The following is a 26007-nucleotide window of genomic DNA, read 5'->3' as shown; positions in this document are numbered from 1 at the left end:
GGCAGATTTATTCTTCCTCACATACTTTACACACTGGTATAATGAAATTAGGTTATGATGGAGCAAGAGATAAGGTGGCTTTGATTATTATTATTTCATTTATAATTTCTTTATAATTTGATTCATTTTCTCAGATTAAATACCCTGGTATATACAGTAGAACAGTATTTCTGATTTTCCTCCTGTTTGCTTTTCCAAGCAGGGGAAAAATAATCGTCTTTTACAGGCGGAAAAACCATCGAAAGCAGAGATTTGTTTGTCGTTTTCACGACAGCTGTGCTCGGAACTACCCACGTATTTCTGCGAGCGGAAACGCATCTGACACTCGTTTCCACTTCTATTCAGTGTGGTCACAATGTTTCTCTGACCGCCTCCTGATGTGGTTTGGCAGATCAGATACCTGTCCTGAAATGGCCAGGCTCTATCTGATAGTAATTTGATGACAGAAAACACATAGTAATGGCAGGTGCATAGGTGGACGCTCTCACGCACTTACACACACTTCATAGCGACAGCGAAAAAAAGATTTTCTATAGCTGTGAACATTGTTTGTTCTCTGGTTTGTCTGAACTACATCTTCCTGATCCTCTTGTGTTGCTCTAGGTCTCTGCGTCTGGTCTTGGTGTCCCGTCCTCCCTTGTTTTTGTCCTCGTTTTAATCTGTGGTAGTTGGAGGGGCCACTTCAATAAAGTTCAGTGGTGTTTGTCGAAACCAAACGCCTTCAATTTGATTTCTATTTTGGCAAACCAGACTGCAAACTGTGCCCTGTTGTGTCACTGTGGCAAGCTCGGTGTCTTTAGTAAAAACATGGACTGAATTATACAATTGATGGAGATCTTATACGATGCACACACCCTGCCTCCAATTTTAGGGTTAAATCAGCGGTTCTTAAGACAAACATGGAAAAGCAAACAAGCTTTTGGTCTCTGACAACTATGGTAATGAATGAGACAAAGAAAATGACAGGATGATTGGAACAGCCATGTTCCACTGTCTGTCTGGAGCTGACTCCTTCTCATTGTGGGTGACATGAACTCTCCCTCACCACAGTGCAGTCACTGGGCCCCACTGAGGCCAGACAGTGGGGAAAATGATGGTGTGACACACAGAGTAGCAGGATCATCACATACCACATGTACCACAAGCCAACATGTCTGAGGCCTAGTCTTCATTCATCAACATTTAGAGAGGGATGTGTGACTACAGCAGTGGTTATTTCAGGTGTCTCCCACAGACACACAGGCTCTCGCTGATGACGGAGATGTGGTTTTACTACTTCATGTCAAACCGCTGACAGTGAAATGCAGACTCTGCGCCAGTTCGCTTGTTTAGACCTTCAGAAACTCTAAAGCTGTAGTGTGTAACTTTTATAAATGTAATGCTATATTCAAACCATTGTCTAAACAAGTTCACACAATCCTGATAAGGCCGATCAAGTCCACACAACTCTGTGTTTTGATCTCATGTCACCCGGCGACATTCCTGTGCAGCACTCAAAAAAGTTCCCACAAAAAATTTCAGAAACAAATTCTACTAACTCCTGCACTTCTGCTGTATACATTCAAATGCTCCCTCTGTCAGCTCTGATAGTATTGTCTCTTTTCAGATGAAGGATGTAGCATACATGGACCTATATCAGATGGAAATGTTACATCATTTCTGTTCACGAAGACCAAACAGAGGCAGAAGTACAACAAAAGTTTCAGCTTTAACCTTCACTATTTTCTCAAATCTGTCTTAAATGCACGCTAGATCTAGTGTGATGATATGATGTGGAATCATGGGAATTGTTGTCTTCCCCACCACACAAGGACCTGATGCAGTTGTCTGTGTGCAGTCCAAAAATGTGTGACCGCACTCTGTGCATATTCTTCAGGTAAAAAAATATACAGAGCAACACTGCCACACCAAACGCAATCTCAAAAATGTGCGCTCCTTCTAGTGCAAGTGCTGTCCCGATTCTCAGAAAAATTAAGTTGAGGGGCAAGTTTAAGGGCTGCAACGCCCTCAATATTGAGATTTTCCGAGACCACCCTTGGGAGCAAGGGCTACGCAGAATGCATTGCGTGTTTTCACATAACAAAGATGGCGTCGAAAGCAGCGAAACAAGTACGCTACAAATGAAGTATTTTCTTTGTTAATAGAGATATAAAAATTATGAAAACCATTGTATTATCTTAGTTTAGGCCCATATTATAGATTACTGACGTCATTGTTGCGTAACATTTATTTTAATTTTACGATCTTTTGTCAATAGCCGGCCGGTGCGGACAAGTGATCCTTTACTATCGTTTACTTTTCAATAAGCCATGGTGTGTGGTAACTGTCAGCTGAATATGTCCGTGGTTGTGGTATTTGTATGAGTATCATCTTATAACTAACTGACAACCTAATAACTTGACTGACAAACGGATCTTAATAAATAATCGTGACGTAAATGTGTTCTTCTTTTTTTTTGGAGTTGACGCAACTTTCGCGTTATTCTGCCCCCCACAGTCTGAAGACGTATCTGCATTTAAGGGGTGTCCCATTTCTAAGTGACAAAATAACCCTCAACACTTTTGAGGGCCAGTTAAGATTAAGGATTGAGCTTGAGGGTCAAGATAGGTATTGGAATTGGCCCTTACTTTAGTATGAACGAAACTACAAGTGTGCATGGCAGTAAGTGAGGAACACACACTCGTATCTGGTCATAACCTGAGGCCCTCAGTCACACTCAGACCTCAGATCAGTTAACAAACATTTACTGTGTTTAGAGGTTCAGTCATCCACTCCCTGGAACGACCCACCACAGGAGCCATGTGTAATGAGGTGTAAAAATAAAATATGGAGGACCCAAACCCAGTTGTAAAAATGGAACAAAAAAAGTCTTAAATTAAACAAAAAGCAAAACACAGACCAAATAAATTGTACTGTATGAACACAGAGGGATTTGACCAGGAACACATGAGAACCAGTGCAACAGAGCAGATTGAACTGTGATGTGAAACAACAGAGACACGAGGAATCACTGAGACTAAATACACAGGGATAATCAGACACAGGTGAGACCACACATCACACAGGTGAATCACATTAGGGGCGGGGCAGACGATCAGCAGGGAAGACAGAACAGGAAGTCAAAATAAAACTAAGGTAATCAGAACCTGAAACTGAACCAAAACCCAAGGTAAAGAAAACAGAAAAGTCAAAACAGAATATATGGCCAACAAAAAGGGCCTGGGCCAGGGGTTGTGACATCTTGTTTACCTATGGCACCTTTCCCCTGTCTTAAACATATTTTAAGACATAGTCTTAAAGCGTGTTCTTTCAAGACTTAGTGCCCATATTTACCTTAGAAAATGTTGTCATGCTTTTATTGTGTAGGAGACACATTTTTGTCTTGATGTTGATCACATTTATGTTTTAAAATCACTATCACGATAGTGTATGTTCAAGTTTATTTTCCCCGCTAGGGTGGTTAGTTTAGATTTTAGATTTAGATTTAACATCCATCCATCCATTATCTACCACTTTATCCTCCACCAGAGGGTCACATTTCGATTTAATTTAACTTTTAGATTTAGATTTAACATTTCGATTTAAGATTTTCGATTTAGATTTTTTATTCAGATTGAACATTGAAATAATTTTTGCACAAGAGAAGTAAATATAACAAAATTCACATGTAAATCTGGTCAAAACTAACATAAAAAAATTCAAATGTTTTTTATACATGTTTTTTTTTGCTAAATGTGGCAAAAAGTTGCTGTTTATTTTAGCATGTGCAACTTTACAATCGGCGCCTCATACTTGTCCGAGTCCTGCACTGCACTTTGTAACTGTGTTTTGAAAGGTGCTTTCTGGATAAAGTTCAGTATTATAACTACACATTCGTAGAAGGAATAAGGGGAAGGACAGTCTTTCTCAGGGTGGTCTCTGAGAAAAAAAAACTGAGGAAACATTTTTATAGATGATAAAATCTCCTCTTTTTGATGGACAGGTTTTAGGTTGCTCTCTCCGGTCTACTCTCCAGAGCAGAAGGTGACAACAGTGCATGTAACGATTGCCAACTGTTATTAAAAACAAACAAGACAGCAGCCAGTTCAGGGTCTGAAGGTGCTGCGATACATCAGGCTCATCGTTCATCAAAGATGACAATAAGTTTGTTATAAATCAGCATCAGCTTCAGGAAAAGCTAATTGTGTACTCATTTTCAAACTTCAAAAGTCAAGCCCTCAACCACCACACTACAGGGTTATTTATGTCCAACTGTCTGACATTGTTTGCAGTGGTTTTCAGATCCTCAGAAGCACGAGAGTGAAGGGACAGCACCCTTCACATAATGTGTTACATAAAACTTTTAACTGTGAGACTATAAATGAAATCAAAAAATGTGTTTTCTACTCCCTTTTAAAAACGGACTGGTTAACAACACACCCACACACACACTGCAGGCCTTTGTGCCTGTGTAAGCAAAAACGCAAACAAATAATTAATGAACAGTCTGACACATAATAACATACTGGAATTTCCCATTCCAACAATAGTCAAATGCTGACACTACACACCAGACAATATATTCTGTAAGTACAGGTTATAACATGAAACAAAAAAGAATGCAGCTTTGTAAGTGAACAAGTCAGAGATTTAGTGCCATGTGGGCCACAACATGACTCATTAAGCCAGTGTTATCATTTTAAACAACAAGAGGTAAGTGTGGAGATCGAAAAGTCAGACCACATCTGCGCACAGGTGTGAGGGAGACAGCAGCTCAGTCTACGTAGCTGGTATGGGTCAGACTGAACGGTCCATCTGACCAGTGCTGACTGTTTTTATGCTGCGTTCACACCGGATTTGATGCGAATTTGTCACGCAACAACTTTACATACAAATTCAATGCACAGACACGATCTCTATCGCACACATTGTGTCTGTCACTCAAGTTGAAATTTTGCAGTTCATGCTGGCGCGATGGCCAATCAGGGTTGAGATTCTCTGGACGACGTCACATACTTGCGGGCGCTCAGCCTCCATCCATAGTGGAGGGGGAAACGTCATTTGTGTGTGTGTTCTACAACACAAGTTGCACTCCATCTCTGTGGAAGAGGCTGAAACTGCATTTTGTGAGCTCCCGAAGTACACGGTGGAACGAGTCAAGTGGTGACGTTTCCACGACAGAGAGAATGCAAAAATGCTGTGGTTGATGGTGAAAATAAATGGTCAAAATACTGAGTCACAATGGATGTGTGTGATAGATGCGATAGGCGCAAATATTACTGATGTCACTGCTTCAGTCTTCCTCCAGTCAGGTCTGATAGTTTTGCCCGACAGATGAAGGCGGCAACACACAAATAATGTTTTTGGGTTGTTGGCGTAGTGGTTGGCACTCGTGCCTTCGCAGTAAGAAGATCCGGGTTCGGGAACCCAGGTCGGTTGGAACAAGGGCCTTTCTGCATGGAGTTTGCATGTTCTCCCTGTGTGTGCATGGGTTTTCTCTGGGTTCTCCGGCTTCCTCCCACAGTCCAAAAACATGCAATATTTTGGTCGGGTAATGCTGTAGTGTCGCGAGATTCTGTGAGATCAGTGCAAAAATCCAACATGGCAGCGTGCAGCTAATGCAAACGTTTCCTCTGCACATCGCCAACTAATCTGAGGCCAAATAGTAATAACAGTCGTGATAAAAAAAAAAACAGTAAGACAAAACAGAAGACTGGATAACTTAGAGGAGCACATCGACGAGTGTTTTCACCGATTAGTAATGGAGAAAATACCAAAAACACCCTCGGCAAAAAGAAACCGACCGAAGGACTCACCCAAAGCAGCCTCTTCCCCCTCCTACGTCGGACCATGACTTTTTTTTTTTGGAGATCCTTACCTCCATTAATGGGACGCTGTCGCGTTTTGATGCTCGACTCTCACTGATGGAGATACTCCACAAAGAGTTTCAGGCGCTGCAGGAGTCACTGGAGTTCAGCCAGCACAGGTGGCACAGTAGGCACAGCACCCCCGTGACCCTCCAGTGGAGGAGAAAGCGGTAGAAAATTGATGGATGGATGGATGTTCATGCTGAACTCCACATGACTCTCTGTGTTTCTCAGTACGGCCAGTTTTTAATTCATGTGTCATCCAGTTACCACTGAGTTAAGCTGACAATCTGGCAAAGTGTCTCAGGAAACCAGGGGTATTTGTAGTGCAGCCAGGTGCAGGTGAGTGAACGGATTGGAACCAGGTGTGGATGATCGGGAGACTCTGGAGTCACACCTGAGTCACTGAGTCAGTGAGGTATATGAGTCCTTGTCCACTTTCCTCTTATCCTACCTATCTCCCACTTCAATACCGACGAGTCTCTGACAAATTCAGCGTTTGAAAGCAGGGTTCCCACATCTTGGTTGACACCAAAAGTACTTTCCAGAACCAATTCCCTCAAATTCAATGACAGAATGTGCTGACACGGCTGAAGATGGGAGGGCAAATTGTATGAGCTGCTTCGCCCGTGATGGCTTTTATTGATTTGCAGCACGCTCTGCATCTGGACAAGTGATTGTCCTTGGGATCTTGGTTTCACTAATTCTTTGTCATTTCTTTGGTGAGACAGAGATCTTTGAATTTTCGACAATGAATTAGTTCTGCGTAGGCCTGATCTACGTACACCAAGCAGTACAGGGCATGAAACAGTAGATGGCGTCATAAAACAAACAAAGGGAGACATACCTAAATATCAACTTAACTTATTTTTTGCACAAAATTCAAGCAATGTCTATTTACGATGATTTTCCAAAACTTGATTTTTCTTCCCAAATTCACATCCAAGGATTTCAAGGACCCCATGGGAACCCTGTGGAAGTCATGAAGCATCAAATCTGATCTGTAACGACTCCAAACTGAATTCTAAGAATGTGACCTTGTGTTGGAGGACTATGATACTAGTAAAAGCTGTAAAAAAAAGAGTGCCAGCATCAGTCTGCTGTTGTTGCCTTTGAGTGTGTAAAAAACACTGTGGCCTTTAGGGGCCGCTATAGCATTACAGACCTCTAATCATGTCTCTTCTTTTGCCTCTAAAATTAACCCAATATCATGATGAGTAGAAGTAGAAAATAAATGTTTTGATGATTTCTTTCCCCACACAGGCTCATGTCAGGGAGAGCCAATAAGATCGCCCTCAGACCGGTGACACCCGGCCACAGTTTACAGTCATAAAGAGTCAGTTTCTTACAGATGATGTGGATCAACAGCGAAGCATGGGGTGAACGATCGACGGACAGAGGAGCCAGTGTCTCATGGCAGTAAGAAAGTTAGAATAATATATGTGTTGGACAAGGGCCACTCTTTAAGACGGAGTCTACTCAGTGCTGTTGTATAAACTTCTGACGACTTACAGTATCTCTGTGATGTCAAAGGCCCTCGAAAAAGTCTAAATTGAATCACTGTTATAGACGAGAGGGGAGATTGGGAACAATAAGCTACATGAAATTAGATTTCCTCCAGTGATCAGGTTCCACGCTTTTACGTTCAAACGGCATCCATTTGTGACTTGGAAAAAACGGAGGAGGGGGGGAAAAATGCTTGTGGTACTTAGTGATTTGATCATACTTTGAAATGTTAATAGGACAAAATTTGAATGTGATCCCTCTTCAAAATAAGCAGGGCTGGGGAGGGGCATATTGTGATTGGAGGGGTTAGTGTTTATCCTGAGTTGCGGCTCCGCTCTCTGCTTTGGAGAGGTTTTTTCTGGCAACCGTGATCCAAGCCAGCTCAAATAAAGGGCCACAAGGTTCAAGAAACGAAGTGAGTTTCTGTCACCCTGAGTGCTTCAGCAGCCAAGCCCCCAAAACAGTGTAGGAAAACATGGCTGCCCCCGCAGGGCTCTGAGTCAACAGGCCTCCTTCCTCTGCTGGAAGCCAGAAGCTGCTTTTCCAATCACAGGAAAAACTATCAGCAATCGGTTGTGGACATGCTGCAACAAACTGCTGCTTTTCACAGCATCACAAACATCACAGGGACATTTCATCTTCATCAAACCAATTTCTTTCACACTTTTTATATCCCCTATTTTCATAACCTTGGTTTCACTTTCTTTTACTACTTTTTATTAATTGTTCCCTCCATTATTTGCTGTTGCATGGCATTGTCTTCTTGGGAGTATTGAATTCAGGTGTTTCAATGAGGCTTTGGGCTTTCAGCTCCTTATCTCCAATGAAGGACAATCTTAACTGTTCATCATACCAAGACATTTTGGATAATGCTATGCTTCCAACTGAAGGGCCCTTTTCTATTCCAACATGACTGTGCCATAGTACACAAGGCAAGGACTATAAAGACATGGTTTGACTTTGGGTTTGGTGTGGAAGAACTTGACTGACCCTCAACCCCATCGAGCACTTTTTGGATGAACCGGAACAGAGATTGTGAGCCAGGTCTTCTTCCATCATCAGGGCCTGACCTCATCAGTGCTCTACAGAATGAATGGACACACATTCACATAGAAACTTCAAAATCTTGAGAAAAGTCCATAACTCCATATGAAAGCACTATATTTGAATATGTCATTACAGTTCCTGTTGGTGTAATGGTCAGGCGTATGAATACTTTTGTCCATATTGTGTATGGTGTTCTTGAGCTTTGTAAATAACAGTGAATAAATCATCTGAGACATTGTCCTTGAATGCGTGATGACTGGATAACCACAGAATTAGGTCTTTTTGATGATGATACGAATACTGTCTTCAGAAATGCCCAGTATCAGTGAAAACATGTGTTTGATACACTTACTGGAACCCAACCAAACACACTTAAGAACATGTGTAATCGTGTATTGTCTGTCATAAGCTATCTCTGCATGTTCGTGATGTGAAAATGAACAAAATATATCAAATAAATACAAGCAAATATCATCATAGAGCAGAAAAGATCCTAGATCCCTTACAACACATTACAAAAATGTGTTGTTTCAATGTTAAATTAGGGGAATTGTGGCCTTGTTAACATTGTGCTAATGGTCACAAAGTATTCTGGCAACAGGAAAAGGCAAACAATTACATTGGTTTTGATGAGATAAGCTAAAACAGCTTTCATGATTTCTAGTTGGCAGGTTGCCATGGCGATGGCAAAGAGGAAGGGGGTCGAGTGGGTGTAATTTTAGAAGAGGGGCGTACGTCTGGAGCTGAGCCAGTGCAGACTCCTGATGGGGTTTGTGTGTCGCCTCTGGGCTTAAGCAGCTTGAATGTTTTCATGTCTTCATATTAAAGTTGTGTAGTTGATGCGTTTTGGAAAGCAACAGAACCCTGAAAAACAAGAAGAGCTCTCTTTGAACGTCAGGGTGGTCCAGCGGTCTGATTATTCTCACTGCTGACTGGCTGCTTTCAGCTGCCATCTGATTATAGTGATTCCTCAAGAGCCTGTCACTGTTGCTTTTAGCCAGATATGACAGAAAGGTGAGAGTTACATGGAAGACAAGAAGTGAGAACATTCTCAGAGCCACACTAATGCTCATAAAGTATATTCAGCATTCCATGTGACCATGAATTGATTATTCTGCTCGGTCTGGCCAAGGGCTGTGTGAAATATCAAAAAGAGGTTGTCATGATAGCAAAACACAAACAATACCATATGCTTGGTCTCACTAACTGGACATGTTTAGGTAAAAATACTTGCAAGGCTGCAAACATTAAGTTCACAAATCAAAAAGTGACTCCTCCTGAGAAGCAGAATGTGGTGCCAAGGGTGAAGAAAGGGTGAAGGAGAGCGATGCTCAGTCTGCTGTGTGTCCCCTGACAATCCACACCTGTAGCAGCGTAGAAAAGAGGTAGAGTAAAGTTTGGTATGGTACGGTACATGCAGTCCATGCATTAGGAATAGTAGCAAAATAACCGTCCCCAACCATTTTTGGCACGTTCCCTGTCAACGCCAAAGTTACATATCGTCAGAATGGACCTTTACCACTCCAACATATATAGTTTACATATAAATGCTCCGGACGTCACATTCAGTTGGCTCGTAGTGCCATGTTGGCTGGCAAAACTCCCGTAAAATGAACGGTACCAGTGCCGGTTTCAAGTTGAAGAGTTCAGTGCGCACTTTAAATCCACCGAGATCGAGCAAGATATCACAGAACCCGACAGACTGTATCAGATCATCACAATGCACCTGAGCGAGTATAGAAAAAGTTGGAGTGGACATCATTCCAGACCTACACAGCATTACATCTTCAACTTTCTGATAAACATACCCTCTTTCTACGACAGAGAACATTTACATATCACATTAAAAGCATTGCAGTGTGCAACGATGCCTAAGTCGACATCCAGATTAGCAGCTTTCTGGTCGGCAGGTTAGGGGGAAATTTGAAAGAAAGTTAACAATGATCATGTCCTTTGTCAAAAGGTTTTATTGATGTCATATTGTGTCTCAAAATACAGTAAGGCTTTACATAAATGCACTTTAACATATGACGTTCTGGCATGTTGTCAAGTTGCTGCCCAAAAAACAAATAATATTGGTTTTATTCCAGACAATTTCAAAGCTGCATATAAAATGTGGTGACCCAAGTCTGAAAAATCACAAATTTAGAAACATTAAAATTAAGAATAGGCGGTTGAACACACAGAAGTATGTCCATTATGCAGAGATACACACATATTAGGTCGTTCTTCAGTTATCTGCTGCCCCTGAAAATCTCCAGGACCACAGTCTTTAGTGTTTGGTAATCAAGAGTCAAGGCCCTAAGCTGGAATGGATAGATTGCCCTCCTGGAAGTACGTCTCAACCTCTGATCTTAGATCTGGCTTGTCCTCCAAGGCGTCATTCAACATCTTATTGCTGTTCTTATTGAGTTCTTTTAATTCCCTGAGTCTGATGTCCTTTTCTTCAAAGGTCTCAGTGTTGGTATCGTTTGCCGCACGGATCTGTTTCATCAGCCTAAAGCACTGTCGTTTCGCTCTGTCAATTTTGTCTTGGAGAGAAGAGAGTTCTTTGTTGAGTTTCATAAGAACTAAGTCTCTCTCCTTTATCTTCTCTTTCTCGAGCAGCTCTTCTTGGAGCAGACTCTCCAACACGTTATTCATATTCTGTAAGTTTTGTTGAAGTTTTTGGATCTCTCTTTTCTTGGACTTGAGTGTTTCTTCAAATCCCCTGAGCTGCTCCGTTAAATTCATTTTTTCCTGGTATTCGGGATACGATTCTTTTACTTTGTTGAGAGATTTGCGAAAAACTGAGTTGCTGTCGCTGAACAACTGGATGGTGTTCCCCAGAGCTTTATTTTCCAGCTCTAACTTGCACACTGTAGCATCGAGATAGTCTCCCTTTTGCCTGAGCTCCTGCTTTTCTTGTGTGACCTTTACAAGATGAAAAGCGTGCCACTTATCCTCCTCCCCCTCAGGAGCATCTATTGAAAACGACAAAATCTCACAACGTTTCTTTGTCACCTCAATCCTGGACAGTTTCTCATTCAGTTCAGCTCTGAGTCGCTGTCTCTCCTGCTCAATGATCTTGAGCCTTTGGCTTTGCATCTCTCTGTAGACTCTGAGCTCCTCCTCCCTCTCCTTTATGTCTCTCTGCAGCTCCAGCTTCCTCTTCTCCAAAGACAGCACAGCATCAGCCTTGTTGTACAGCTGATTTCTGATGCGCTTAACTTTTAACTTTATGATGTTGTGCTCCACCATGTTTTCCTGCTTCTTGTGTTGGAGTTTCTTTACCTCCATGTCACTTTTATTATCGATTAGCATGAGCTCTTCGACCCTCTCTGAGAGATTCACCTTTTGAGGTTTTGCCTTTTCCAGTTCTTTCCTTAAAAAGTGAATATCATCTTCAGACTGCTTGAGTGCGTTGCTTAGCATATTCACCGTCTTCTTCTTCTCCTCGACCATTTTGAACATCTCATCAATCTTTATGGCGATCTCTTGTTTCTCTTCCAAGTGAACGTCACCGTGCAGCCGAGCTAGTTTTTTCCTCAGGTAGACGATGTTCGACTCCAGCTCATTAAGGGTCATCTGGTGTCTTATCTGCTCTTGTTGCAGTTTTCTGAGTTCGGTCTTCAGACAGGAAATAATGTATCTGCTCTTTGAAACATTGGCGATACGATCCTTCTCATTGCTCTTCAGGGACTTCAAAAACTCTTTGCAAATGGAGAGCTGTTCTATGTAAGAACGCAGGCTGACATTCAGTTCCTTGATCTCCTGCTCCTCATCTCTAAGAAACTGTTCCATCTGGTCAGCCTTCTCCTCCTCGCTCAGCGCAGACTGAGTTACAGCGTTAAGCTTTTCTTCAAGTGCAGAATTGTGAGCCTTGGCCTCATTGATTTTATTGTTGATATCCCGGATGTTTTCTTGCAATTTGGATATGTTGGACATCGCAGCCTTCACATTGTTCTTTGCTTTGTTTAGCGTGCCCTTCCAACAATCCAGCTCATGCTGCAGCGCGGTGCAGTTATCCTCCACACTTTCCAATTCCTGACGCACTTTCAAAACCAGCTGTTGGGCGAGGGCTATCTTCTTCTCAGTTTCCTTGTTGGTCGTCCTCTGAGTTTCCAGGACGTGCCTCCTTACTGAAATAGCAGTATTCAAGTCCCTGGTCTTCTGTTTGGCCTGTTCAATTTGCCGTGCACACTGCTGCATTTCTGCATCACGTTTCTGCATCTGCATGACTGTGTTTTCCCACCGTTTCAGAAGGTGCTGAGTCTCCTGGTGGGCCTGCCACAAAATCACTGCAGCCTTATCCAAAGCAAGCTGTGCGCTTAAAGTCTCAGCATACTCCTTGTCATGTGCTTTGCGCTTTTCCTTGGCTTCCAAGTTCTTCTTTTCCATAGCCAGAGAGAGTGCCTTGATCTTTTGCTCATCTTGGTGGGAATACTTGACAATGGCCATTGTTTCCTCATCATTGAGCACTGACTCCTTCAAAAAGGCATCCATGGCCTGCTGATCCCAGTTCATCTGCTCCTTGAACTCCTGTAGCTTCTGTTTGGTATTGGAGATGCTATTCTCTAACGCATTTGTCCTGTCTGCAAAAAACTTAAGCTCTTTCTCCATCTTAACAGTGTCCTGTGTCATGCGACCTGTCTCGTTCTCTGCGAGGGATGTGAGGTGTTTGAGCAACTCTCTTTCTCTTTCCTTAAACTTACACAGAGCCTCGATGTTATCCAGCTCTTGCTTGCCATTTTTGAGGAATTCGCCGATGAACTCCTTTTGATCCTTGTTGCTCTCTAGTTTGTTTTTCAATTGCGCGAGCTTTGCCTCTTTCATACGAATCTCGTCAAGCAAAGCCTTGTTTTCAGCGTTGGGCTCGGGTATAGCAAAGCCCTCATCCCAGCCTATATTTGCTAAAACTGAGTCAAGAATGCTTGACATGTTGCTGCGCAGCTTGACAAAGGCTCCACAAAACAGCAGAAGAATAACTCTTTAGTGTAAACCAACGCCCTGTTCTCTCTCATTAGTTTTGTTTTATGCCCTTTATGCTACAATACACTAGATACTTGGATGATGTCATGCCTTTGATGGCTCTGATTCACTGATTTTTTGATCTTCAGGTTGTCATGGTAACCTTCAGAAAACCAAACGTGGATGAAGGGGGGCAAGAATGAAAGGTCTAGTTGAGTCTGAGGCTATGAGATAGAAGGTAGAATGAGAACGTGCTTCAATGCAATTAAATGATTTTCTTCAATTTTTCCACAAGAGAAAATCATAATGTTATAATAATAACTATCAATATTCACATGTTTTTTTATGATGTTTTTTTGGCCGTATCGTCCACCCCAACTTGGTTGTAGCAGATTTTACAAGTTACTTTTGTCTTTTCTGGCCATTCCCCTCTGACCTCTGGCATCAACGAAACATTTTGCGCTGGGTAATTTTTATTCTTTGGACAATTCTCTGTAAATGTGAGAGATGGTAGTGCCTGAAAATCACAGGAGATCAACAGGTTCTGAAACACTCAGACCAGCCCAAGTGGGACCTATGACCATATCAGGTTCAAAGTCACTTAAATCACCCTTTTTCCACATGGTGGCTGATACGATATTTGGTACAGGTGTAACCTGAGGTGTACCTCAGGTTTTTGAAAACTAAAAAGACTAATTGCAAGACTCGGAATGGATGCAGTGATGTGGCTCTGCAGAATTTGGCACACGAAAGTTCAAGCAAAATCCAGTAAAGGTCCAGTGTGCAAAATCCAGGCAAAAGTATCTTCATTTGGAAGAAATTGAAGATAAAATTGTTATTTGGAACTCCCCACAGAAAACTATGGAAGAGCAGATGAAAGCAGATGACATTCCGTTGCCCTGGTGACCTGTATACCGGCCACCAATCAGCAGGCAATGAGTTCAATGCACAATGGTAAAACACATTCAACGTACAGCATCTGCCCCTTTTTGGCCTAAAATAGCACGTCCTCTGATCCACTACTGACATCAAGGTTTATATTCTCTTATCAATCAGTTATCGTCATCTATCCAGATGAATTAATCCAGGATCCTGTGGTTCTCCCTCCAGCCTGTCATCTTCACTGAGGGGGTGTGGTCATACGAGCAATCGGCAATCTGTCAACACCTCCGCTCCCTCGGCCGGGAATTCCTTCTGTACCCTGGCTACTCTGGAGCAGCTCCACGTGGAAAGTACTGTGCAGTGGAAATTGGCAGCCAAAAAAAAAAACAAAAAAAAACTGAGTCTTTGCAGTCTGCAACTTGTCCAGATTAGCATTCCTTCCCCCTGACACACAGCATCGTCGTTTGACCAACAGGGGGATGCACTTCAGAGCACAGAGAGGGAAACACATGAGCTACTGCTGAAGACGACGACGACGATGCAGTGGTGATACTTAGAAATAAAAGTCGACTGTGGCCAGTGAGCACCATTTTGCTTAAACTAATAACATTCCTATCCTGAACAGTAAGACATTTCAGAGCTAAAATCGAGAAGAACATAATCAAAGCTCGGGCTGAAGTTCTTTCAAGAAAAAACAAAAGCATTCTTTAGATGTGTGAGTGTTGGCTCAGTCACCTGATTTCACAGATGGTCGCACAAACCATGAGGAACACTTTTCACTTCTTCTTTTTTTTTTTAATTTAAACATCCTCAGTGTAAAAAAGGAACATCATCAAATCTTGATTTAATCCTGGAGATTTGCAATTTCGACTGGCGCCAAGACACTTTTTAACAACAGGAAGTTTTCGCAACCAGCCGTCAATCACACTGCTTTCCACTCATGTGTAGCACGTAGACCCCAAACTAGCAGTCGAGACCATTAACTCCACAAGACTGATGCTCTTAATCAAGTGGGAAGTAGGCTCATGTACCTCCATTCAAAATAAGCCCCCCTGGTGACTGACTGCTACTTCTGTGAGACTTCCTGTACTTTTACAAACTGGAAGTTTATTTTTTCTTTCAAACAGTCCCTTATCACTGAATCATAAATTGCCTGGGTGGTTACACAGCACAGTGAGGGGGGGAAGGACTCAAAGGAAAAGGGGAGAAGTGAAGGCTGACAGAAGAAGGGGTGGAGGTTTCACTTTATCATTGGGGGTGTCAGGTGAGAGGGTGACGGTTGGCTGTTCCAACAGTAGCATTCTTTCACACGTAGCTGGAAGCAATCATTGACTGAGATGAGAACCAAACTCTGAGCTCCCTCTGTTTGATTTGGCTCCACCTCACTTTTCTTCCCCCCCCGATTCCATCTCTTCAAGCTAAGACCCCTGTTTGTGTCCATTTCCTTATCCACCTCTCTTCCATCCGTCCACACCACTCCAACCCCAAATGATCTCAGCATTGTTGCCTAATCAGACTACAGATGATCCTTACATTTCCACCCTCTGTGCAAAAGGAAAGAGTTGTAAGGTGTTTTCCTGAAATCCCGATAATGTCCAGAGAATTGGGACCGGACATCCTCTGCAGTTTGGCCCGAGACACATTCACAACAGCAGGGGAATCTCTGGAGGATCCAGGTGAGGAGAGAGAGCCTGAGTTGAACATGCAGGAGGCAGGACAATCTGGAGTTTATCCTGCTTGCATTCTCACATGAGCTAACTCTAAAATCATTCAGAGATTATACGAGAGAGAGCTGGCATGCAGGAGAACCTCCAGAGAATGTCTGTTCTCACATACAACCTCTCTGGAGCGTTACTGAAAGAAAAAACAAAGGGAACTGAAAACACAGTTCCGTTTTTTGAGGGGGGGAGAGAAAACACAAAGATATTACAGATAATTTGCTTGCTTCTCCCCCAACCCACTGGATTTTCTGAACCTGTTGAGTCCAATGAATACTTGTTATTTAGGAGTTAGACACACACTCACAGGATGTTGCATAAGTCTCACATACCAATCGATTTCAAATGGCCTTATTGGCAAAATAAAAGCAGCAACAGAGGGGCCAGGGTTTTTTTTGGACCGTTATGCTGGATCAACTTATAAAGCTGTGGATGTAGTAATAACTTGTTCACTGTTTATGTCGTTCCTTGTTCATTTTAAAGCGATAGTTCAGGGGTTTTGAAGCATTGTGTGAAGCACGCTTTAAAGTTTTATTTCAGGGGCACATGGAAACTGCTGCCTCTTCTTCTAATCATAATTTCCAGCAGTTTACTTTTTAATTCTCTTAAAAGCAGGAATGTACATCATCAGTAATATGACAATTATATGCTCTACATATACTGTATATACACAAGTAATATAAAACATACATACATCCAACCTCAGCACGTGTTGTCTGACGTTTTTCTTCATCGACGTACCAAACACCAAACCCGATGTACAGTAAATACACATTTCATTGTTGTGTAAAGTGCCTTTGAGAAATACTGTACTCATAAAAACTAATTTAACCAAACTATGAATTGTGTGAGTCAGAGGAGGCAGTGGAGGGCAGCTTGTTGAGGATCCAGCCTCTCAGGAGCTCCATTTCAGGCTGGGAGAGCTGGTGGTTCAGGCCCGGGAAGGAGTGGAAGGCAGTGTTCATGCCAAACTTCCTCAGCAGCACTGAAGTGTCCTCCCCCCACTGATGAAGCACCAGCTCATCACTGGTTCCATGGCACTGGAACAACTCAGGGAGGGAGAGTCCTGCTTTGAGCCGCTTCTCTACATCCTTTAAAACACACACAGTCACATGGTACGAATACATAAATGACAAAGGACTATTTTCTCCTTCTGTGTGTCGCCAAAAAAACAGTTCCCAAAAGCAGAAGTATGGACTGAAGGTCCCACACATCAAAATTAACAATGTCACAATTAGATCATTTTTGATATTCCTTTGCCTGCACTGATTTCTTAATATAATATCGGTCCATAAAATGTAAAAAAATTATATCTTGTTTTGTCCTCAAACCAAAAAGATTAAGTTTGAATGCTTTCTTTGTTACATGGCGCAAAGAAACCATGGAAAATATCCACATTTAATAAGCTGACAGATCACAAAACTTGTTTTAATTCTTTAAAAATCCATAAACCTTATTTTCAGACTGCCGATTTACCTGAAAAGCAGCAGAGTCTTTGTTGAGAAAGCTGGACAGAGCAAAAACTCCTCCTACATCAGGGTGATGCCGACACGCCAGGTGGAGTGCCATTGCTCCGCCCATCGAGAATCCACCTTTGATGAGGCACAGAAAAAACACATTCACTGCAGAATCAGATGAGGCATGTCTAAATATAAAGACTATACAAGTTTCCACTAATATATGCATCTCTGTTTGAGTAGCAGCGGCTTTTCCTAGAGCACTTTAATGCAGTCAAAGATGGAAAATACCTCTCTTTAAAAGACATTAAGATGGATAAGACTCCGTAGTTCCACATCATCAGCTTCTTTTTTTTTCACCTTGGAATAAGCAGCCTTTCATGAATCTGTCCTTAATCTCACACATCTGGGTACATCTGGGCACACTGTGCACATCTGGGAAAGTGTGCAAGTACCCATCATCCTGTCAGAGCGCTGAGGAGCGCAGAGGCAAGTGAGAAAGAGAGGGTGAAGAAATGGAGGAGAGGTGGAATTCACATGCAGGGAAACTGACATGCAGGGATGTGAAGCTGAGCCATTTATGGACGTTCCTTGTGTATTTGTTACCTCTTTTCCAGCATTAACACTGACCTTGTCAGGACCAGGAGACCAAAGCCTGGTCCTGATGAGGAAGAATTTTTAAAGGATTTTAGGTCTAATATTTGAATTGTGGTTCGGTGGTTAGGTGTTAAAGCTCACATAGAGTGGTCCTGTTGCACATAAATGTTAGTCATGGAGGTCTACCTACATATATTAACTTGCTTTTATGGTCAAAAACCTCCTAGTTGCTGTAAATTAACCGATAGAAATCTCTCCTTACTGACGCTCGTCTCAGCCCCAGTGTTTCAACTGAAATCTCACCCTCAGAAGACAGACTCTGTTGTGATTGGCCAGCCAGTGTGGAGCCTTCCCAACTGTCTTGTGATTGGCCAATACCCGGAAGTGACATAATCAGCACACCCGGTCTCAGAAGCGCAGCTCCCCCCTCTGGAAAGGTGGATGCACTGCTACTAATTGTTTCGTCACGACTCCCCGCCACAGACCCTTTTATGACTTTGACCCGGAGTCAAACCCAGAGTCAGAAGACACTGTCGCTCGTGAAACACCTCCACAACAGACGTTATTCTTCTTCTGCGGTTCAATGTACGCAACCGGATGTGCCCGGACTAGTGCAGAAATGCTGTTTACCTAAGCGGAAGGGAGATCTCGCTGAGCCCGAGATTACAATAAAACACAGCGTTCTCAGCAATGGCTGAACTGTTTGTTTCGAAACTTCAGGGCTTCGTAAACGAGGTAATGACGCAGATACACACTAAAAAACATTGTTAATTGGAACTTCCGGTCTAGGTCCGCTTTAAGTGGTGGTTATGGTTGTTTAGGATGTCCAAATGAATGGAAGTCAATGCAGTGTGTGATATGCAGGCTCTATATTAGAGAAACAAATAAGGAACTCTTCAGTAGAAATTTCTCTCACGCAAATGTAGCTTTCTTTTACAGCTAAAACCTTTATTCGTCATCAAAAAGAAAAGTATTCAGCTTGTCACTGCCAGAAAGTATAAGAAATTCTGCTATAAGTCACATTAATGCTAACACTAGTGACAAGAGGACATCTCTTTTTACTAATGTCATTGTATCATCATTAGTTTTGACCATTTTTTTTTTTTACCAAGTATTTTGTCAGTTTTCTCAACTGTGGTTTCAGTCTCTCTCATCTACTTAAGCCTGTTTAGTAGTAAATAAAGTTGCACTTAAATCTTAAAATAGCGCAGACTTAAGTTTATTTTCATAATTGATTAAATTGATCATTTGCAGGCTCTAGCAGGCACATTGCCGTCATATATAACATGTATCCACTGGACAGATAAATCCTCTGAGGCCGGAAGTTTGTGTAGAACTCTGTGCTGCACTGTGGAGCCAAGAATAGAACTTTTCGCGGACTTCCGGTTTTCAGATACCGTTGCCCTCGCCACCACTCTCGCGTGTTTAAGGGACAAAGCGGAGCTCCACGTGACAACAATTCCAGGAATTTAGCATATTGTGTCGTCCCAGTGAGCTCGGAAGTCAACATCGCATGTTTTATTTCCTGTACTTAGACTGAGGAGGACCACAAAAACATGAGTGAGACATCTTTTTTCACACTTTGCCGACTGATAAGGCCTCCAGAGTCCCAAATATAAGGATTTAAATGATTAAAAAGTTGATTTTGCATAATGTGGCTAAAATCTGTTTTTCCCTGGTGTTCCCACTGGCACCGAGCATGCCTGCCTGTCTCCTGAGTGTAACAGCACAATTCCACAAACGTGAACAATGATTTTAATCTCAGATCTGAACGAGGTCTGTATGTACAAAATGCCCCACTGTGTTGCTTCCATCCCCATACTGTAAAAAAAACACAAAGGGGATCTTCTCCTGAAGCGCAACATTCCTAATTATTTCCATGTTGTCAACATGAAGTACGGCGTTTGTCGTATCGAGCCGAGCGAGCGCGTGAGATTCCCACACCTCTCTGCACACTGAAACGCACCGAAACACACGGCAGCCTGTGGCTCCGGCCTCTGTGCAAACCTTTTCCATGGAAACTTCTGGCGCTTGTCAGGCCGTCAGCTGGGGAAATGGACTCTGGGTACATGGTGCAGTTTCCAGCACTGAGTATTTATAGTTAATGACAAAATGTTATGATTTAGTAAGATAATATTTCAGCAGTTTCCCAGGAGCATGTGTTTTTTCACTCACTTTGTCTGGAGTCGAGCCGCGCACAGACACTCACACACACAGACACAGACACGCGCACGCACACACACACACACACAGAGTGCCTAAATAGTAATACATTTCAGAGCTCGGAGGTTAACCCTTTTCCCTCTGCTCTCAGCAGTTTCGCCTTTCATGTGCAGCCATGACTCGCTCACATTAAAACACTCAGTGGCCATCGATGCGTTTCCTGTGGGAACTCTTACCTTGCTTCGGCCATAATGTTAATCGCACTTGATCCGAGTGGTTTCATTTCATTGTTATTTATATGTGAATTTGATAAGCGGAATATTTTTCGGGGCAAAAAAGAAAAAGAAAAAAAAAAGCTTTTTTCGTGACCTGAGAATTCCTCCTGAAAAGCTCGTTTTTATTCCCTCCTGGCAGCAGATGAAAGGACACAGTAACCTGATGAGATGCATTCTTCATTTTATATCATGACAGTGGGAGTAAGGAACAGCCAGGCTCAGATGGACTGAGGTGTGTGTGTGTGAGAGAGTGAGAGTGTACTGAGAGGACAGAGGAAAAAGGATCCAGTGAGAGAGAAAGGCACTGAGAAATAAAAGACAGAGAGTTGCTGATCGAGTCCTTCAGTGGAAATGTGGAACACTCAGTGATGTCCACCAGTCTCTCCTCTATAATGTGACCACACTAATGAGTTGTTTTGAATTCATCAAAGCTCCCATAGAACGGAAGTACCAATTAAAGCTGTTTTTTTTGGTGTGTGTCTGCCCCATTACCTCGTTTATGAAGCCCTGAAGGTTCGAAACAAACAGTTCAGACACTGCTGAGAACGCTGTGATTTTTAATCTCGGGCTCAGCGAGAAACCCGTTCTGGTTACGTAAACAGCATTTCTACTGAACAGCGGATCCTCCTGCGGATCCACATCTGGTTGCGCACATTGAACCGCAGAAGAAGAAGAGCGTCCGTTGTGGAGGTGTTCCACTTGAGACAGTGTCTTATGACTCTTGGTCTTGACTCCGGGTCAAAGGCGTTAAAGAGACTGTGGCGGGGAGTCGTGACCAAGCTATTTTTAAACATTATTAAAACAATGTTTTGATAATGAGTAGCAGTGCTTCCACCACTCCAGAGGGGGGAGCTGCACTTCTGAGAGCTGGTGTGCTAATTACGTCACTTCCAGGTACCTGGCCAATCACAAGACAGTTGGGAAAGCCCTCGCTGGCTGGCAAATCACAACACAGTTCTGTCTTCTGGGGGTGAGATTTCAGTCTGAAATAGTGTGACTGACAGGAGCTTCAGTGAGGAGAGATTTCTATCGGCTCATTTACAGCAACTAGGAGGTTTTTGACCATAAAAACAAGTTAATGTATGTAAGTAGACCTCCATAACTAACATATATGTGCGATAGGACCACTCTATGGGAGCTTTAACAAGCATTAGAGGTGTGGGTGGATGACTAAAACATACCATCAGTCCTGAGAGTGTTAACATGAATCACACGTGAAGTTCAAATCACATCCATACCGATGATAATCCTGTGTTTGGGGATCCCAGCCTTGACTTCATCCTCAATAATGGACCCTAAGGAGCTGCACATGGTGTCTATGGACTCGAGGTGTTCTGGAGAGTCCCGTGAAATCTTGTAACGGTCAAACCAGACATTGGACAGAGCTCCTCGCATGGGTGTGTACGGCCTAATGGCATTAAAAGGAAAATATGAAATGTTTTGAAGTCAAAGTTGATGTTTCTTTTGATCAATAAATGTCCATGTGATTGTAGTGCACTGCAGCACAAAAGATCTAAACTGCTTTATAAGCTACATAAGGTACAGTACATAAGCGCCAGATACTCCCTCAACTGAGTTTGTCTTTATATTTAAACTTTGTCTAGTAAATGTCAGAGAAACATTTAAAGCTACACTAGCCAGGATCGCTCAGAAAAAGTAGCTGACTGATGGGTCTTTTTATTACACAACCACAGTCAGACTCATTTTATATTGAACAGATGACCATAGGCAATCTCTCACTCTTTGAAGTTTTGCTGATGGACATGTTTTATTGTGTTTATTGTCCAACTCATTTTTAGATGATCCACTAAAGGGACCTGTACGCAGAGAGGGTGTAGTGGAGCAACCAAATCTCTCTAAGGCTAGAGGAGGTGCCTAAATGTGCACATCCTGCTTACTAATACCTATCACTGTCAGACGTTACAGGTGTATGAACTGTGTTTAACCTGCGAGTTCTGAGGCTGATAACTGTACCTGACTGGAGCTGTGGGGTAAATTACTCTGATGTGGCTGAAGGCCAGATCTGGCACCAGAACATCTCGCACCCAGGCTCTCAGTCCCTGTCCAGTGTCACCTAGAAAAGGACAGAAAACAAGGTCAAACCAGAGTCCTGGATATTAAATACACAACACTCTCCCACGAACCTGAAAGCATGTTTGACAATCGATACGCAAGGACAAATATCGATATTTAACAAATGAAGGTGCTCTAAAGTAAACATTCCCTGCCAGTTTCACTCTTCTTGTGGCGGCGCTGCTCAAATGAATGGAAGGGTGGAAGTTACCTGGCTGAAGAAGTTGTTTACAGCGGGACAATGGTGGACAAGCCTATGTTAAAGAGATGCTCCATCCACGTTCAATACATGTACTTTCTGCACTTTATATATGTTGTAAATAAACAGAGAAATCCTGCATTTTTTACTTTTCACAGACGTTTCATTTTCTTCCCTTGGACAGATATCGCGATGTATCGCTGTATGATTGTCTGCCAATATTATTGATCATCACAGAATCGTTGTATCGTGATATTATTAGTATTGTGGCCTGTGTATCGCCCTGGTATGGTGTCTACCATATACTGCCGTTCAAAAGTTTGGGGTCACCTATACAATGTTTTTATGTTTTCCATGAAAAGTCACACTTTTATTCATCAAAAGAGTTGCAAAATGAATAGAAAATATAGTCAAGACATTGACAAGATTCAAAACGATAATTTTGCCCTTCAAAACTAACCAGCAAAACTGTTTTCAGCTGTGCTAACATCATTCCACAAGGGTTTTCAAGGGTTTTCTAATCATCCAATAGCCTTCTAATGCCATTAGCAAACAATGTACCATTATAACACTAGACATGGGCCTCTATACACCTATGTACATATTCCATTAAAAACCAAACGTTTGCAGATAGAATAGTCGTTTACCACATTAACAATGTAATGTATGAGTGTATTTCTGATTCATTTAATGTTATATTCATTGGGGAAAAAAGTGTTTTTCCTTCAAAAATAAGGACATTTCTCAGTGACAAACTTTTGAACGGTAGTGTATACTGTGGGATGGACCGAACAAGCATAAAGACTTAAATCAGAATCTCTTTAGGTATTTTTAGGCCTGTCAATATTAAGCACAAGTGCACATGATGAAATGATTTGTATTATTAATAATAATGATAATAATAATAGCCTATCGCCCAATGTCTGCTGAGATAGGCACAGCACCCCCCGTGACCCTCTGGTGGAGGAAAAAGCGGTAGATAATGGATGGATGGATAATAATAATAATAATAATAATAACAATAATAGGAGAGAGAAAAAATAAAAAACACACAATCACTCATCTAACTACTTGCATCTGTGTTTCTTCCATAACAACTCTACAGGCCTTTGCACATCATATGGGATCAGAATATACAGCAGGAAATTACAAATAATTCATCACAACTCTTCACCTCAAATGTTGAACACAAGTTTTAAAATGTATCATTCACGTGCTAATAAAGCCCATGGGAAAACAAATCTGATGTAGCTGATGTGAAAAGCTCCATTCTCTTGTTTTCATTATTCTCTTTAACAGTAAAAAGAGATGCCGCAATATATTGTGAGGTACGCCTTGCCGATGTGTGCAGCAAATGCTGTGATGGTAGTCTTCGGAAATGTCACCGAAGATGCAGTGTGGAATAAAGCCAGTGGGTGGCAGCAAAGGTCAGGTGCTGTTTAAGGTTTATAAGACAGCTGTTGTGGTAAATTCTGTGTAGGGTATGAGGATCAACATTCAAACTAGCTGTGTCTCGCAATATGTATCGTGTAGTTGCCTCTGTATCGTGATATACAGTATATTGTACTGTGAGTTTGTAGGAAACTGCTTAAACTTAAAAGTCTCTAATGAGATATAGTGAGACTTAACAAGACTATACATCCACGAATCCATTCTACGGCTTTATCCTTAACACGAGGGTCGCGGGGGTCACTGTTGCCAATCCGCTGACATATGGCGAAAGGCGGGGTACACCCTGGACAGGTCGCTTTTTGGCTAACTCTGGTATATTAACATTCATCGATCGGTCCTTCCATTCAAAAATCACGACATGATAGTGTCCCAAATGGTGTCCATACTAGAGGATGGTGATATTTGGTGCTGTATAGTGCAAACTTTCCATCACAGTGATAGAAAGTGATGCTATGCTGTGAAGGATGTCCCTGTAAACCTGTGTGAGAATGACAAATGAGCATGAAAATCAGTCCTCATGGCCGGGCTGCCTTTGGCCCCATGGTGACACTTTGCACATGCATGCCTTAAAGGTGAAGTAAGTAGTTTATAGTGACATCTAGAGGAGAGGCTGAAATTTACAGCAAAGAAATGCTCCTCTGCTCACCCCCTCCCTTCCCTGAGTGCTACGGTATCCGCAGCCGGTCAAATGTCGTCCTCGTCGTCTCTCTCCGTGTCAGCAGATGAGGTTCGTGAGGCGAGGGAGAGGGCGAGCTACCGCGGCCGTAGCAAACGAAGCGGAGAGAGAGGAGGCGGGACTTCCGCTACAAGTAAAGCGACGATTAATTTGTTCTCTCGCGTTTGTCCTTACAGGCTCCGGTAGAAACATGGCGTCTCGCTGCTAACAGTGGCAATGCAACCGCGGCCCGCGACCATGTTATTTTACTTTTGAAACACTACGAAAATGAAACAAAAACTATTATACAGCGACTAGACAATGCAGGAGCACATAATATGTATAAAAAAGTGGATTTTGGGTTATATAAACCCATAAATACTACATATTGTACCTTTAATCTTTCTCTCTGTTTAACTAAAGCTAACAGGGAGAGGAGAACATGAAGAGCAATTTCAGAAAAACAACAATAAAACACAAACAATACAAATAGGAAACCTAGAAAAGACTGAGCTTCCTCACAAGGAAGTTAGTAATGTTTCCCCAGAGTCAACATCGCGCACACACACACGCACGCACACGTCACACACACACGCACGCACGCACGCACGCACACACACACACACACGTATTGACTACACTTGTTGACATAATGCGTTCCTTAGCCCCTTAGCCTACCCTTAACCATCACAACTAACCAACGAACCCTAACCTTAAAACCAGGTCTTAACGTTTTTTGGTCCTCACAAAGACACACATACAAAAACTCACACACGTAGACACACACAGACACACATACACACACACACACACATTGAGCACCTGAGCCGTGCAGGAAGATCACTGAGGCTGAATGTCTTCCAGTCGGAGACACCGCACATAGCTGCAGTCTCCTGGCGGCAGCCATGACAGCTGGAAGGAAATCACGCGATGACGTAGTGCAGCGCGGCCAAATCTCGCGGGAGGATCTCCTGCTCGATGTAAAACTCAATATAGTACAGGCATTTTTAGGTGTAGAGACAGTGCACAAAGAGCTTATGTATTTAAAAAAACAACACAGAAAACAAATAACAGGAAATGAATAAAGTAAATAAAAAGGTGTTGTTTTTTTTATCAAACAGCATTTTTTTTAGGAAACAACTGATATGCCATTCACTTTACTTGTGATGTATTTGTATTTGTATTGT

At 42.4% G+C, this 26007-nt stretch overlaps 2 protein-coding genes across 2 annotated transcripts; both read right to left on the bottom strand.

Annotated features, from left to right (window-relative positions):
• Positions 1-10700: 10700 nt before the first annotated feature.
• LOC310929142 (coiled-coil domain-containing protein 39-like) lies at positions 10701-13319 on the bottom strand (the record flags this gene model as incomplete). Its single annotated transcript, XM_083891858.1, has 1 exon — positions 10701-13319. The coding sequence occupies one exon, from the start codon at positions 13317-13319 to the stop codon at positions 10701-10703; it is 2619 nt and encodes an 872-aa protein (XP_083747984.1).
• Positions 13320-16466: 3147 nt separating this feature from the next.
• Positions 16467-25727, bottom strand: lyplal1 (lysophospholipase like 1; the record flags this gene model as incomplete). Its single annotated transcript, XM_083900506.1, has 5 exons — positions 16467-17040; positions 17426-17541; positions 21680-21849; positions 22416-22515; positions 25643-25727. The coding sequence occupies 5 exons, from the start codon at positions 25725-25727 to the stop codon at positions 16786-16788; spliced, it is 726 nt and encodes a 241-aa protein (XP_083756632.1). The 3' UTR covers positions 16467-16785.
• Between the last annotated feature and the right edge of the window lie 280 nt (positions 25728-26007).

Source organism: Microchirus variegatus (assembly GCF_963457635.1).
Source record: "Microchirus variegatus genome assembly, chromosome: 1".
Lineage (NCBI taxonomy): Eukaryota > Metazoa > Chordata > Actinopteri > Pleuronectiformes > Soleidae > Microchirus > Microchirus variegatus.
The sequence above is the reverse complement of the archived record's forward strand: the minus strand, read 5'-3'. Positions and strand labels throughout refer to the sequence as shown.